Below are 17,278 nucleotides of genomic sequence, written 5' to 3'. Positions count from 1 at the left end.
AAACCACACACTCGACCCCTCCCAATCTGGGTTCCGCAAGAACCACAGCACGGAAACCGCTCTCATCGCATGCACCGACGAAATCAGATCCAGAGTCGACATGGGCGAGACCGTAGCACTCATACTCCTGGACCTCTCCGCAGACTTTGACACTGTCTGCCACCACACACTCCGCACACGACTTCACGACGCCGGGATCCGCCACAAAGCCCTGGACTGGCTCATTCCTTCCTTACTGACAGAACCCAAAAAGTCCGTCTCCCACCCTTCCAATCCTCCCCCACCAAAATCACCTGCGGAGTCCCACAAGGCTCCTCCCTCAGCCCCACACTCTTTAACATCTACATGGCCCCACTAGCCAACATCCTCAAACCCCACGGCATCACCATCCACTCATACGCTGATGACACGCAACTCATCTTCTCCCTCACCCGCAACCCCAACACCGCCAAATCCAACCTACACGTTGCACTCCTTGACACCGCTGCCTGGATGACAGCCAACCACGTTAAACTCAACTACAACAAAACCGAAATAATCACTTTTGGCCTACACAAAAAAACTTGGGACCCATCCTGGTGGCCCATCACGTTAGGCCCCGCACCCACCCCCGCAAACCACGCACGCAACCTCGGCATCATCCTGGACTCCTCTCTCTCCATGACCCAACAAATCAAGGCCCTCACATCCTCATGGTTTAACACACTCCGCACACTGAAAAAAACATTCAAATGGATCCCCACAGAGACCAGAAAGACAGTCACCCACGCACTCATCAGCAGCAGGCTTGACTATGGCAACGCCCTCTATGCCGGCACCACACTAAACCTCAAGCGCAAACTACAGCAAATCCAGAACTCAGCAGCACGACTCATCCTCGACCTCCCCCGACATGAACACATCTCACCACACCTCAAATCCCTCCACTGGCTCCCCATAGACAAAAGGATCACCTTTAAGATCCTCATCCACGCACACAAATCCCTCCACAACACCGGCCTAACCTACCTTAACAAAAGAGTGACCTTCCACACGCCACCTCCGCTCCGCCGACCTCTCTCTCGCCACAGTTCCTCGCATCAAACACACCACCACTGGAGGCAGATCTTTCTCCTATTTGGCCCCCAGGGCCCGGAACTCCCTCCCCACTCACCTCCGCAAGACCCAGGACCTCCTACTCTTCAGGAAGAGACTTAAGAGCTGGCTTTTCGAACAGTGATCTCCCCTCCCCTCCCCCCCCAGCGCCTTGAGACCCTCACGGGTGAGTAGCGCGCTCTATAAGTTTCTTTGATTGATTGATTGATTGAAGTGGGCATTGGAGAAAATATATTTCTAATACAAAAGAAGATAGCCCCCACTGAATTTTCACAGTACTCGAAAGAACATATGGCCGGGTATCAGTATTACTAAATGCATAGCATTCATTAAAATGTCACCAATAAAGGTTCTCCAGTTAACTATGCTGACCGAATGGCATCATAAAAATCAACTAAAGCTATATTTTAGATGTTATCTATCTCTTTTAATGACCCCCTCCCCCCCATATTTATTGAATAGTTTCAGGACCTATGTTACACCCAAAGTCAAGGACCTCCTTCAGGGCATAAAAAACTCAAATTATGCCTTTAGTCTGCAGTCTCTTTCAGAATCTCTGTAGAGTTTTGTTGATTTCTCGTTACAACCATTAGTGAGCCAAATGTTGTGTTTCACCTGCTAAAAGAATCAGGAGAAACTGTTTGTTCACTGTGATTCGTGTCATTAAATGCCCATGACCTAAGAAACTTATGTGCATGACCATATGGAGAATTCAGATCCGTGACCATAAAAGTGCAGAGATGGTTTGCTAACCACTAAAAAATGATCCTATTTCAAGGAAGCCAATTCCTGTGGACCATTAGGCAGAAAAAGAGACGAGAAGAAGAGCGTAAAACAAAGGAACAATCATTAAAAATGGATATGAAAACTTGCCATGGAGCAAGCTGGTGTTAATGATGATGTAGAAATGATAAGATCAGCTTGGTTAATTATGTGTAATTGTTAGGTGATGTCTCAATGTTTTCCAGGGAGGGGAACCCGCCTCTTTGAGTGGTTAATCTTTAAAGGACATTTGCAAAAGAGACCATAGCGTGAACTCAGTGATAACTTAACTATCAGATATACAAACACCACTTTAAGTTGCCTGTCTCGAAATCATATTGATATCTAATGTGTGTGCCTCAAGGAGGAGTTAGTTACTTCTATATGTATGTAATTCCCAGTTTTTAGGTAGAGAGTTACTCTTTTAAATGGAGTGCATCTATAACATGACAGAAACTCTAAATCTGCTAACCTTTTATGAAGTATAAGATAAGCTTGGTGTGTAGTGGGTACCACTGGGTTCCTCCTATACTTAGGGACTAATTTAGAGTTTGACCGACAAGTTACTCCATCATAAATGTGACAAATATCCCAACCGCCATATTACGATTCCAATAGGATATAATTGTGATGGAGTAACCCTATCCGCCAAACCCCAAATAAGGCCCTTAGTATCTTCCCAGGTTCCCTTTTCCTGTTTTACATAAATTATGCACCACTCTAGCCTTGCAAGGGCATGATTTGGATATATAGCTAATATACATTCAATGAAAAAACTAAAGGTTAAAATGCAGTTACAGTGCAGCTATTGTTATGAAATAAACCACAAAACCTAAAAATCTATGAAAACTGCAAGTTATGGTTAGGAGCAAAATCCATCCGTTGCACTTTTTTTTTTTTTTTTTTTTTTTTACAGAGTTTGTAAATCCTGTGCAACTTCTGAGGCCCAGGACGGTCCAGGATTCACACATCCACTACAAGATTCATGAGTGCAGTACAAATTAAATATCTGATAATTATTATAATGCCAGGAAGATCCCACTGGGACTCCAACATGGACCAAGGGTCACAGTACATTAACTCTGCCCCCATTGTTTGTTTTCTTTTTACTTTTCATGCCACAGTGCTTGGTACTCAGTGTTTGATAAATGGCAGTCACAGCATATTTAATTCTGTGGCAGCTACACAATCATCGCACAGTAGATTGGATCAGTGAATCTGCAATGCACAACAGGACGAATATACAAGACACCAAGGGCTTCATTTACTAGGTTTTGGCTCAGGGCAGTGCTGCAAGCCTTTTTTCTGCGCCGCCTTGCATCAAAACAAAAGGGCAGGAATGTGCCGTATCTATATATAAGATACAGCGCATCCCTGTCCTTGTCCTGTGCGCTGGCGCACAAATTGCTGACTACCGCCAACGCAGGCAGCCTTGCACCATGGTGCCTGTGTTGCAGGGATGGTTGTTTAGGTGCAGGAAGGGCCACCTTCCTGCACATAAACAATCATTAATGGTGTTTTCCTCTTTCTATGTGTGCTGTAGAATGCAGAACGCATAGAAAGAGGAAAAAAGGGGAGAGATAATATTATTCATCCTGTTGCACCACCCCTGAGGTGGTGTAGAAATCTGACTCATTCCCAGACCTGTAAATCTGGGAATGCATTAGATTCCGTCAGGTTCCATGGGTGTAGCTCTGGGAAAACCCACAGTAATACCCACGGAACGCCCCTTTCATGCAGTGTTATGCGTGAAAGGGGTCCATATTTACAAGGCCACGAAAAACCACACAAGGTGGCCTTGCTTGGCCTTGTAAATACAGGCAGGCACATTGCGCCACTGGAGAGTAAAACAAATGATGCTTTGGTGGCGCGGTGTGCTACCAGGGCCTAGTAAATGAGGTCCTAAGTACTGCTGGCTCTGTGGGAGGATACCACTCCTTTTGGGACCAGTGACAACACTGCTTTGGAAGTGACTGTAAACGTTATGCATTCTTTCAAACATGAACGTTTTATGATGTACACATTTGCTACTGGCCTGAAGTCATAGGGTTTAATACCTGCGTGACAAAAACAGTGGTGGAATGAAGACTCCTTTGATTCAATAATTGATTGGAAACACTCTACCAGTTTGGACCTACTGCAGTGTTATGATACTTGTAATATAGTAAGCCTTCCAGAACATAAATCATCCCAGGTCCTTTGTCTTACAAAAAGAAACACTGGCGTTCAAGCACAAGCTTGGACAAACCATTAAAAAAAATGATCGACTAGTCAAATTACATGGTAAGCCTATCACAGAAAGGAATGGGTGCCCTTGGGACCGCCCCTTTTCCTTTCTGCATGTTGAAAATATAGTTGTTTTTACAGAGAGAAACTGACTTTATTTAAATGCGATCTCAGACATGTTGGTCAGCTGTTTACAGATGGCTGCTATCCACGTATGATATTTGTTTTACATTTTAAATCAGTGGTCCGGGGACACCTGGGGATCCAAGAAGACTTCTCAGGGGGTCCGCGAGAGCTTAGAAAATTAAAAAATATTAACAAATTTTGACAAACTGGGTCCCCAGCTTCCAGTAATGACTCAGGCGGGGGTTCCCGGATTCCAATGATGATTCAGTGGGGGTCCCTGGGTTCCATTAATGTTAAAATGGGGGTCCACAGAAATCAAAAGGTTGGGAACCATTGTTTTAAATAATACATTTAAATAAATATAGAATTTTAATTTACATGAATATTTATGATAACATGTTTTAATGGTTCTTTATGTAAATAAACTTCTTTACTTTTCCCTATACTTTACCATTGGGATACCCAACATTCACAGTGATGATCTCCCTATGATAAAGTAGGGCAAATCAGAAAAAAAGTTTATTAAGCTTTGTAATAGATAAGTAACAATATCTGTATATGAAAAATAATGTAAATTACATTTGTTGTAAATGTTGACCAAAATAACAAATGCTACATAACTATTAACTGTATTATGGATTAACTCTTTAATTAATTTAAATATATTAAATTAAATAAAAACATTTACTGGATTTTAAAATAGAAAATAAATTATTTTTATTATGTATTAATAATTAGGACAAATGATATATAGACATATTTAAAAGCGAATTGCTTACATGTAAACAATATTAATGTTAAATTTATGTAAAATAGGTTAAAATAATTCACAACTAAATTATAAATGTTTTATTTTTAGATATTGTTACTATAAATTATATTTGTTTATATTTTCAAGTATTTTAAATAATTTAATATATCTTAATTTAACATTATTTCCAATTGAGCTTTATTTTAAGTTCCAACTTCCATTTTTTCTGTTAGAGGGTATTACAGCATCTTTAGTTGGCTAGGCGTTTTGCTGGAATTACTATGGTTTCTCTTTGACAGTAGTACACTCATAAATTTTGCTTCTTCCCCTTTCAAGGTGAAGATGTATTAGTCTACACTTTTAAATAACTTTATACTCAAAGATTGTGTATAGCCAAAAGCAGTAAAGTTCTCAAAAGTGTAACAGTAAATTACACATGTAAATTACTCCCAAGTGTTGGTTGCTTGTTACGTTTGTAAATAGCCTGACCAATGGTGAAAGCCAAAAGTAGTGGTTACTCAAAATTGTGAGCGTAAACATATACATATAGCTAACTCACAGGTGTAGGTTACATTTCTGTACAGATGCTAGTGACTTCTAAGGAATTCCCATAGAAGAGGTGTTAACTCTGGAGTTTATCCCTCTTTTTCTCCTAATACCCTGTCCTTTTAAGTTTGGGAAGAAACACATTTTGAACAGATAATGTGTGGAGAGCAAGTACAGGGATTGAAAAAAGCAGATGCTTTTTTCACTTTGAACAGTACTAGTTCAATATACTAATTAGTATATGGGCTTTGCTGGTTGTATCATTCTTGCTGCAAATCTGTTATTAGTAACAATACCAGTTAACTTTCTCATAAAGAAACTGAATCTTACCTCAGTTCCTTGATACTGTATAGAACTGGAGTAAGTTTCTCCAAACCCTCAGTCTGTATGAAACAGGAATCCAGGTTGAGATTTTCAGTCTCCTTACAGCATCCAAGTATGTATGAGAGGATAGTGCAGTCTACTGGAGTAAGGTAATATTCAGAGAAGTCGAGAGACGTGCCTTGTCCCACTCTATCACGTACAAGGGAGCTGTTACGGGACTCAAAAAGAAAACAGAACATGTTCATGAGCTTCCTCTTATCCTTATTTATCTTTAATGACTCTAGTTCCTGGTGAACTTTCTCTCCTAGCCACTTGATGACTTCCCGTGTTGCTTCTGCAGAGAACTGCCGCCCTAGGAAGGTTTCAAGTTGTGACCGACTTGGAGGGTGGGAAAGGCCAGCAAGAAAGCGCAAGAGGATTTCATATCGTCCATCTTCACAGTCTGTAACTGTCTGAATCAACTCCTTAAAACGCTCTTTTGTGTAATCAAGGTAATATACCATGGCAGCCCAAAACTCCTGAATGGTGAGGTGGAGGAAAGAACGGGTAACTTCAGATTTTCCATCCATTTGAATACTTTCCATCATGAAACCTGACAATAACATTGAAGGTCTGACCTCGAATGCTGACAAATCATCATTGTAGAAAACAAAAATTCGGTTTCTGACCCCATGGTCAGCTAGCCATCCAATCCCTTTAAAATTAGTTGCAACGCAACTGGATTCGGTAGTGTGATTTTTCAGTATATTTGAGATGTAACTCACAAAGAGCTGAGTCACTGTTTTGGGAGGAGCCAATGGTTTTTCTGCCTGCTTAGTAAAACAAGGTTTTAATGCAGTGCATGTTATCCAACAATATGATGGATTATAACAGAGTGTGTACAGAATTCCTGTGTCCCTCACGTACTGGAACACTTTAGACGATATAGCATCATTGTTATAAAACTTAGTAAAGTACCCTTCTCGCTCTTTGGAGAGAAATCCCACAATCTCAGCAGATCGATGAAGAATACCAGTCTCAACTTTCTGTAGAGCAAATGGACGACTTGTCAGCAACACACAACAACCCTTGACCAGGGTTTGCTTTACCAGACTGGCTACAATCGAACTTGTAGTCTTTACCTGTGTTGGGCGGACACACAGATCTTGGAAGCCCCTGCTGCTGAGATCTACTTCACACCTGCTTTCATCCAAGCCATCAAAGATAAAGAGCAGCTTTTGCGGGTCCTCCAGGATCATCCCAAGTTTTTCCCTGAGGAAAGGATATTCTTGAAGGATCAGCAGTTCCAAGCTTGTTTGTGTATCTTTATCATTTTGTTTCAGTTCACGAAATTTGAAGAAGAAAATAAAGGCAAATTTTTGGTAATGCTTTCCATTCACCCATTCAAAAATAAACTTTTGCATAAGTGTGGTCTTTCCCACTCCTGGCACGCCAGTCACCAAGACAGACTGAGGCATGCGATGCGATCGGAAGCACCAGCGAAAGAGCCGGTTGGGCGTTATTCGCTCCAGTCCTGTCTGTACTTTCTGTCGAAGATGATACTCATGGAGCTCACCAGCTTCCAGAGCCTCATGAAGGACTTGTTTCCTGAAGCTACGCTCTGATATCACCACCAGCTCCACATATCGTTCAGAGATTGGAAAACTTTGAGGCCCCTGGGACTGCCCGGGGGCAGCGTATTCTTTTAAGTTGTTTGTCATATTAAACAAACGATCCTTGAGCAGTTGCTGGCAGTCTGAAATTAGAGATAAAATAAAGTGTGTTTAGTATTCATCAATGTGTTATACGTAATCTAAGTCACATATCGCAATCATACAATAAGGTAGCACTTCATATCATTGCTTAATTATGTATTTTAGCATGTGTTTTCTGGTGCTGGGCACCAGGAGTTAATTATGACCTCCATGATAAAGGATGTAACTGGCATTGGCTGACGTGCGCTCGGCTTGTCCGTTGGCCTTGTCCCAGCATCTGAGAACCTCACTACTGAGAATTCTGGTGTCTATGGTCATCCACAGTGTAATGATATGTTTACTAGGAACTGACATTGATGTGCTGATTTGCTTTCTTGAAAGTCATAAAACTAACAATAATATGTTTACATGTAACTGCATTGAGTGGCCCTGTTAAATAACACAGCTAAAGAAAGGGTACAGTAAATTAGAGCTAGTGTGAGGGATTGACGGTCAGGTAAATGGAGAAATGTCATGATGGACTCTGCCTGGTGTGAGTAGCCTGTGCATTCCTGGATTTATTTATTGAATTCTGGTAAATCGGTTTGACTTTCCCCATCATAAATGTAATAAAGAATGCAAATTAGCAGAACCCACATATGTATGCCCATAGTTGTGCAACTTAATATATGTGGCTTCAAGACAGAGAACCGGCTGAGACGTGACAAATCTAAGTAACCCCTTTTATTATAGGCCCCATTCTGATGCAGAACCGTGGAACTGCACTTGTGTATGCTGCAGTATTAGCACCATTCATTGGTCATGGGGTGGGAGGGTTAACAGAAGGGGCAGCAGAACTATAAAGTATGTACACACAGAAAGCAAAATGTAAAAATGAACATTTTAAAACTTCCTGTAAGTATGAAGGAATTTTAAATTGGAAGCTAAAAAGTAGGTTGGCGTCTTTAGCTTGATTCGTGAGAACCCCCACCAGTAGTCTTTCAGTGGGATCCACAAAAGTAAAAAAATATAAAAGGCAGAACCACTGCTCCAGACCAAAGGCGGCAAGTGAACTTTGAAAGTGGTGGCGGTGGAACCTTATATAGATGACAGAATTGACCCCGTGAAATCATGACACACAGCACCCATTGTGCCCCTCAGCATCTCTGGGCAGTCTCCCTTGTATCTGCATTCAAAATAGACCTGAAATCTCACTACGATGCCGACTGAATATCCTACTGATTGACTACTCCGGCAGTCCTTGCACCTCTAAACATGATCTGTATTCAGCAAACATATACATTTGCAATCTATGTTGTGTATGTCCTGTCTGGTTTGCTTCACCTCCTTTCATTCCTCACATATACACCTGTACGCGACCAATCAAACTGTTATTTGTGGTCATATAGCATGCAATACTATGTCAGATATTTTTGATAGAAAGCTTTAAAAAAAATCAAAATGAGAGAAAAAAAAGTATACTTGAGGCTGAGGAGAGGAATGCGATCCAGAATTACTGTGACTGTGTTGTGTACCAAAAAGTTGATAGGGTGATTTTAAATGCAATGAAAATCCAAGGAACCGAATTAAAATTTACAAGCAGGCCGTTTGTATTTTATGAAGCACAAGTTCACTTTATTGAACAAATGCTGCATTTTCAATTTATTACACGTTTAATAGTTTAATCTCTTGTTCACCTTGTAAATTCATGTCTGCACTTTCCGGAGACTTGGGTTTGGTGGTGATGATTTGACCTGCTCATATGAGTGGGCAGAGCAAACAAGGTTACAATGGCCAATGCAGACCTGCCAACTTCACCAAAAACTTCACAGTGTGATGAGGGGGCGGGGCCTTGGAGGGGGCGTGGCCTCGTAACGAGAAGCACCTAAGAGGCACTTTTGCCCCCATCCCAGCCCCAAACCCCTCCTCTAGAAAATAAACAAAAGCTTGTTGAGGCTGCTATCAATGTCCTTGGGTATTTTCACACCCATTAAGGGACATCGGCAGTAAAAAGCCACCAAAAAGACCTGAAAACCACTGTTTACTATAATTTTCAGCTTGGTTATCTTGACACTATGTGATATTGGCTCCTCACAGGGTGACTGTGTGAGGGGAGCCAATACTCTGGGCCACATGGTGCCACTGTGTGAGTTGGCAGGTCTGCTAATGGGTGAGGGTTTCCTGGATTATCAAGTTGTGACCATGGCAGAGCCAGGTGGGCCAAGCACCTTGCTGAGCCCTGAGACCCAGTGCACATAATCCATAATAATCCATAGCTCCGATGGCCATCTACAGATACAGGGGACAGTGGGAATTGCGCAGAATCCAACCGGCTTGCTGGTGTAGAGACAGCAAAGTGGGGAGTAAAGCTAGGTGAGCTGCCAGTGGTGCAGCCTGTGCCTGGGCCAGTAGACGGCGTGCTGGGATGAGGTGCTGGGTGAACAGAAGCAGAAAGGCAGGCACTTGCAGCCCAGGTTTACAGCTGCAGGCGGCGGAGGACTGCAGCATTACCTGGCAGAGAACTGGAGGGGGGGGAAATCGGCAGGTGTGGCTCGGCTGCAAGGCTCGTGACATGATGTCTGGCAGCAGATGGGCCGCGTCACAGAGAACACTGCTGTATGTGGGTGCTGGTGGAGCTCAAATGGGGATGCTGACTGCTGCACTAGGCCGCTATACTCACACAGGGAAAGACAACCTCACAAGTCTCCCCACAACACTCCTTGCAGCCCGATTCTGCATTTGCGCCTGGTGGGCAGTCATCAGCCTGTGAGAGGCCTCAACACCCCACAGGGCCACCAAGCAGTGACAGAGATATCACCAGCTGCGTGCTACGGTCACTCATACATTGACTCTCATGACCTGGAATATAAATGGGTTGAAAAACAAAATGAAGAGAGGACTCGTCTCTAGGAAACTGACGCACTCAAGCATTTTTCACCCCACACAAACAAAATGGACGGACGACAGCAAAAGGTATGCAGCAGTACTGGAAGACTGAGAGGAGATGGGAAAGGTGATCACACAACTGCAGACTCGGAAGACACCTGGGCCAAGTGTTCTGCTGGTAGAATTTTAAAAGAAAATGGCAAACAATGTGGTCAAACCACTTCACACCATGTGTTGTTAGCAGGGGTGTAGCTTCAGGGGGTGTTTAGGGTTGTTACAGACCCCTAATAAATGTATTTTCTGGTAAATAGTTGGGTACAGATGCTTTCTGTCAGGTATGGCGAGATGTATGTTGGATTTAACAAGACATTTTTACATAAACAGACAAAAACGCACACACTCTCTCCCTTTCTGTCTTGAAAGTATTCAAAAATGTTGGTTATTTGACCAAATATTGTTTTCTTCTCTTAGTATCCCTGCTAATCCAAATCGGCTCCCTTTTCACTGACTTTTTAGTCCCTCTTATGTGCCCTGCTTGTTGCATAATGTATTTTGACATTGTACGCCAGCATGATTGATGGGAATTCTGAAGCTCACCCACCACCCTAATCTTACTGACCAAGGTACGCCCCTGGTAGACTGGCACTTTGGTCTCAAACCTTATCACTTTAACTACAGATGGCAACAAAAGCACTAAATCACAGACGGGAAGCTTAAGGATGCCCAGGGGTCTTAGCGACTGATATCCTTGCTTAACGCAGAAGTCAAGATCCTCACGAAGGAATTAGCCAATAGGCTACATAACGTAATTACTCACCTGATCCACCCTGATCAATTCAGATTTATTCCACAGTGATTCACTAAGAGGAATCTGAGATGCCTATATATTAATATGGCATTGCCAACCACAGGACACAAACTGATGGAGGGGGGGGGTCTCTAGACATCAACAAGGCACTGAGTTCCATAGAGTGGCCATTCCTCTTTGCAATTCCGAGAAAAATAGGGATGGCACCATGATATATTGCATGGGTATGGCTGCTGTACACTGCACCCCAAGAGACTGTGAGTGGCACTTGTTCACGTATGTTTCACATAGTAAGAGGCACACATCAAGGTTTCCCCCTGTTGCCCATGTTGTTTGCCTTAGCCATCGAAAAACTGTCAGGATGGATTAAGGCCGATGCACAGCTGAAGGGTTGGGCCTAGGACAGTGGGTGGAAGGAACGTATTTCCTTATAAGCAGATGCCATACTCCTTTACGTAATTAACCCTGACGATTCTCTGTGTAGGCTATGACAGATATTCAACACATATCAGCTATTCTCAGGATTCAGTATTTATTGGGAACATTTGCTGCCGTTCCCTGTGGATGGATGTCAGCCCAGGGCTGAGCTGTCTCTACTCCTCCGAGAGGGAACTTGTCACTCTAAATAACATGGTTTGGGATTACTGAGGACAATAGCACACATTACCAGGACAATTTAGGTCCGTTGCTGGCCGAATTAGAAATGAACATAACACACTGGCGAAACCTCCCGATCTCAATAGTGGGACAGGCAGTGGTCTTCAAAATGATAGCACTGCCCAGGTTCACTAACATACTACAAAGCACCGCCTATGGGAAGCCCAGCGAATTGTTCACAAAAGCAGACCACTGGTTATGGACCTTACTTTGGGCAGATGTCATACTTAGGATCGCTCTGCGCACCCTCCTGCGGTCTACCTATGAAGGGCAATCGCCCTGCCAGATTTTCTTAAATACTAAGAAGCAACACAAGTCTGCACAGTGAACGGATGGGTCTATTCCCTAATGGAGAAAGCTGCTTTCTGACTGGATAGACTCACTTTACAGGGAAAGCCAGAGGATATACTACCCCCTGCAGCCGATACGTGACCAGGACTGGGATGGAAGAAAAGACTGGCCCCCAAAACCTCTATTAGAGGAAACAAAACTGAGGGATTTTGCTGAACAACCAGGATTTAAGAAGTGGGGGTTAATATGCATATAATCACTAGTGCAGCTTTGTGACGCAAATGGCATTTTCCCATTTCAGTATTTCAATATCTTCAGGTAGAGTATGTAATTGCCCAATCTAAAACATTCAAATACCTATAGCTACGACATGCTCCACCTCTAGAATCTTGGCAGATGGAGAGATTTAGAGGACTCCCCGTTAGATAGGAGACTGTTGGAGGAGGAAATCGCTGTTTTAGCCATATCGCTCACAAACAAGATGATTATGAATAATACGCAAATATAACTGGCGATGTTAAGGGACAAATAGCAAAATAACGTAGGGGTTATTGAAGACAACAATTGGGGGGAGGGGGAGAATTCCCAGGAGGGCTGGCCATCAAACCCAGATATTGATTTGTACAATTGAAAATCCCATATACGGTACACTGCAGCAGAACTCTGTTGCACGAATTAGGAAGCGCTGCAACAGAGGAATGAATGGCTTCGGAACTGCGGGCAGCGAGGAACGTTCTTCCACGTCTTGTGGGAATGCCCGAAACTTCAAAGGTATTGGTAACACAAAGGTTGGAGATGGCCAGAAACTGCACCATTGAACTAACTGCCACCTTGGTACTACACAGTCTAAGGAAAGACGTGGAGGCTACCAGGTACAAACAAATCTAATAAACCTGGGATACATGGTGGGTTAAAGGGACACATCTCGACACCTCCCACTATACGAGAATGAGAGAGGGTATTGACTCATGTATGATCGTGGAAAAAACCGATATACATAGACTGAGGCTGTCCTAAGAAAGTTGATGAATATGTGTGGGGGAGGGGGGGGGGAGAGCATGAATACCGAATGATAGCAGAATATATTGTACAACCCTGCTTTTACCTCAAATGCCTCCCTACCTCCCCCCTCCCTTACCCCTCTCCTATGTCCCCACTCATAGAGATTCAACATCGTTACCATGGGAGAGCGCAATGAGCAATGTACTGTACCTTTGGATATGTAATGTAAACAGTCAACTTCAATCTGTTTGCGCAGTTCAGGGGGGGTGACCATAAATGTGCTGCTGAGACTGCTGTTGTGTTATAAGAAAAGCTCAATAAAATATATTATTTAAAAAAAAGGTGTGGGCCAAAATACCAACCATTTGAAAGGGCTTGTTGATACTTCTTACTTTAAGCAAACTAAATTGAAAACCATTTGTTTCTCTTCAAGTTTGGCTGAGCATAAAATAGATCTGCAATTCTGCTAGTTTTAACCAATTGTTACTCCTGGGTTTAATCTTAATAAATAAAATATACATTAACGCTTCATCTGTTGTTGGCAGAGGCAGAATTTAAATACCTTAGGACATATGTTCAGTGATTCAGTGAGAAGGTTCTCTCCTCCTTTGGCAAACTAAGGACAAAGTATGAGGTCCCCTGGCAAGCCTTCTTCTGATACGCACAACAGAAGTTTCTAGGAGGCTTCATGGAGGCTTTTATGAAATACCCCAAAAGGAGGTATATACATATGGTGTATGAAATGCTCCATTAGGAGAAATTGTATATTTTTGATTATCAGGCCCTTAAATTGAGCCAGTTAATAAATGTTCTAGTTATGAATGAGGAGATAAAACTGAGCAATATGCTTGCCCAAATAGTTCTAAATATGTCATGTATTAAGGTCAATTATTTAAAAATTTTAAATAGTATTATTACTCTGCAGATTATTTGGTCAAGTGGGGGATTCGACCCGATTCACAATGCTTTCAGTGTCAGAGTAGTGGTGCAGATATTATGCATATTTCTGCTACAAGTCCATCAGTTGTTTTATTGGATAGCATGTTTTCTAAACTTAACGGCATTACATATTTTAATATTTTCTGGGATTTTAAAATAATTTTAATGGAGTATTTCACAAGAATACCATTTAGGTTGGCAGGTATTTATTTTTTAGGTCAAGCTTGGCAGTGCGCAGCACTGTCGGCAAGATATGTTGTAGTCAATATGGGCTTTTAACCACTCCGACTCTTGCCATTGGTTCTTTGTTGTGCTTGTCTTAAATGCTTCCTTTTTATTGGTGCATTTGTCTAAATGCCCCTCCCTCTGTGTGCTTAGTTCACGAAGAGAACATTTTTGTTGGCTATCACACCACCTTGCGCTTCCTTCTGTTACAGCGTCTGACTCCTCCTCCTTCCGTCTGGTTTGCTTTTCTCTTTGTGCAAGAGCTCTCCACACGAGCGCTCTGACTGCAGTTTCTGCAAACAGGGCTATAGATCTGCTGGAACTTGGCTCCCTCTTCGTTTTAGCACTTCATCTCCGGTTTCGCAGGTCTCCACGTGACCTCCTGCAACCCATCGCACAATCCCTTTCTCCCGTTCCTCTGAAGCCCTGCTGCTAGTCCCCACTCTGTACTGCCTGTAGTATCGTGCCCGCGTAATATCGGGACTGCGGGCGCGACAAACTCCAGCTGTACTGTAGGGGTGTTGCCACGGCAACCCCTGCAAGTGTGAGTCTGCTGGTTACGCCCTAGCTCACGCGAGCTAAGGATTAATAAAAGTGCGCAGTGACGACGGAGAGCCGGGGAAGGAAGGCTGCGACCGATGCGGCTCTCTCCGTAGCTGTGCAGCTACAAAATATTATACCGGTGTGCCGGGTATTATTTCTAGCGCGCGATGCCAGTACTCAATACTTCACACTGGCGACGAGAGTGGGCGCCGCCCACCGGTGCTAAGAGATTAAGCATGGTGCTTGTGCCTCGACCACACTCACGTGGCGAAGCGGGCGTGCAGACAAACAAGACACCGATCGGACACCCCAGCAAATGAAGACCTCTACATTTACAAAGCACACCTGCCGGTAAGATCGCCGGCGCCCCTGAATCAGGCCACACCCAAAAAAAAAAAAATGAATGAGCAAATAAACCACACAATGAAGGGCAAAGCTGTATGTGCCTCGCCCAAAAGCAGTATTTAAAGGCACAGAAAATTAAGAGACAGTAAAGTAGTGACAAAAAATAAATAAAAAAGAAACCCAAGACACAGCAAACATAGTTTCAGCTATACTCACCACAATCCAAGGAGAGAGACTGTCAAAGTAAAAGAAGACACATACTATTAAAAAAAAAAAAATTAATACAGTACCCTCCATTGAGCCATTTATAGTGGAAGGTGCCCCATCCACACAGGCGGCACGCTGGAATGAATGGGTGGGACGTCTCATGTTCTATTTTGAAGCCACAAAAACAGACAATGAGCAAAAACGAGCAATGGTGGTACACCTAGGAGGGAAAGATATATACCGCATAGCGAAAACAATAAATGAAGCAGAACCAAAGACGCATCTCACACTTATTACAGCGCTCCGAACGCAATTTGCACCCATGGTCAATGTAGACTATGAAAGATTCATCTTTCGACAAGCTCGACTGTCTGCTGATAAGTCCATTGATATGTTCTATTTGAGACTGAAAGAACTCGCGGCCACATGCGCATTCCACAGTGAGAATTATGAAATTAGAGGTCAAATCATACAGGGATGTGCGTCCTCCAAGTTAAGAGAACGGATCCTTGAAGAGTCAGGGCGACCCTTACAAGATATTCTCACCATGGGGAGAACCAAAGAGCTATCAAAGGCAAGAGCCTCCCACATGGAAGCAGCTCTTCAGAACCCAATCAAGATGGAGCAGGTAGCAGCAGTAATAGGAACGTCCTCCAGGCCAAAGACACAAAAGCCACTACCGTCGACAAAACCATGCGGAAGGTGCGGAGGGACGAACCACCCCCTTATCAACTGCCCTGCCAAAGGAAAGAAGTGTGTAGGGTGCGGAAAATGAAATAATTTCGTCAAAGTATGTAGAACGACAAGGGGTACAAATACTCCAACCACAGTAAACACAGCTGTAGAGACACAACCCAGAGGCAGTGACATGGATGACGATGAGGAAGGAGTACAGATAGTCCACTCAATCTTCACCATTAGTACGGCCACAAGTCGGCAGAGGAAACTGCCCAAGTGTCAAATACAAGTGGCTGGATGCCCAGTGCACATCATAATAGACACTGGAGCGTCCATTAATATCATGGCACCAGCGACGTACCAGAAGCTAAACCCAATTCCACCCCTCATACCGACACAGGTCAGAATATTTGCATATGGTCAAGTGCGACCGCTGACAATGAAGGGAAAGTTTCGTACTGTGGTATCTCATGGGTCTCAAGAAATCGAAGCCTACATCTATGTAGCAGAGGAAGGACAGTGAACTTTACTAGGATGCCACACTGCAGAAGCCCTAGGAATCGTTACTTTCACTTTTGAGGTATATATGGAGTCCCTGAGTGACATATTAGAGTCCTATGCTTGTGTTTTTGAAGGCATAGGGTGTCTAAGAAACAAAGAAATCACGCTACACATTGACAAGTCGGTTCCACCCATAGCTTTAAGACACAGAAGGATAGTGTTTCACTTATGCCCCCTAGTGGAGAAGGAACTATGCAAGTTAGAATCGGCAGGAGTCATAGAGAAAGTGGAGGGCCCGACACCATGGGTATCTCCGATTGTAGTAGCCAAAAAAACCAAACAACCTGGAGAGGTCAGAATTTGTGTTGATATGAGACTGCCAAATGTAGCCATAAAAAGAGATTACACCAACCATCAATGACCTAATAGGAGAACTCAGTGAAGCCAGATGGTTCTCGAATCTGGACCTTAGATCAGGATACCACCAACTAGTCCTAGCAGAAGAGTCCAGGTATATCACTACATTCTCTACCCATATTGGACTCCACCGCTACAAGAGGCTAAACTTTGGAATTTCAAGTGCAGCTGAAGTTTTCCAAAACACAATAAGAGAGTTGCTAATAGACTTGAAAGGTGTTATAAATGTCAGTGATGACATTCTCATATTTGCAAAAACCATCCAGGAACACCATG

At 43.2% G+C, this 17,278-nt stretch overlaps 1 protein-coding gene across 1 annotated transcript in view; it reads right to left on the bottom strand.

Moving 5' to 3' along the window:
• The window catches only part of LOC138268283 (NACHT, LRR and PYD domains-containing protein 12-like), a 953,091-nt gene that overhangs the window by 288,696 nt on the left and 647,117 nt on the right, over positions 1-17,278 (bottom strand). The window contains exon 6 of the mRNA XM_069217781.1: positions 5,837-7,565. Coding sequence (XP_069073882.1) covers positions 5,837-7,565 — 1,729 coding nt within the window. The remainder of the gene's footprint in view (positions 1-5,836; positions 7,566-17,278) is intronic.

The sequence above is a fragment of the Pleurodeles waltl genome, chromosome 12 (assembly GCF_031143425.1).
Source record: "Pleurodeles waltl isolate 20211129_DDA chromosome 12, aPleWal1.hap1.20221129, whole genome shotgun sequence".
NCBI classification, from domain to species: Eukaryota; Metazoa; Chordata; class Amphibia; order Caudata; family Salamandridae; genus Pleurodeles; species Pleurodeles waltl.
The sequence above is the reverse complement of the archived record's forward strand: the minus strand, read 5'-3'. Positions and strand labels throughout refer to the sequence as shown.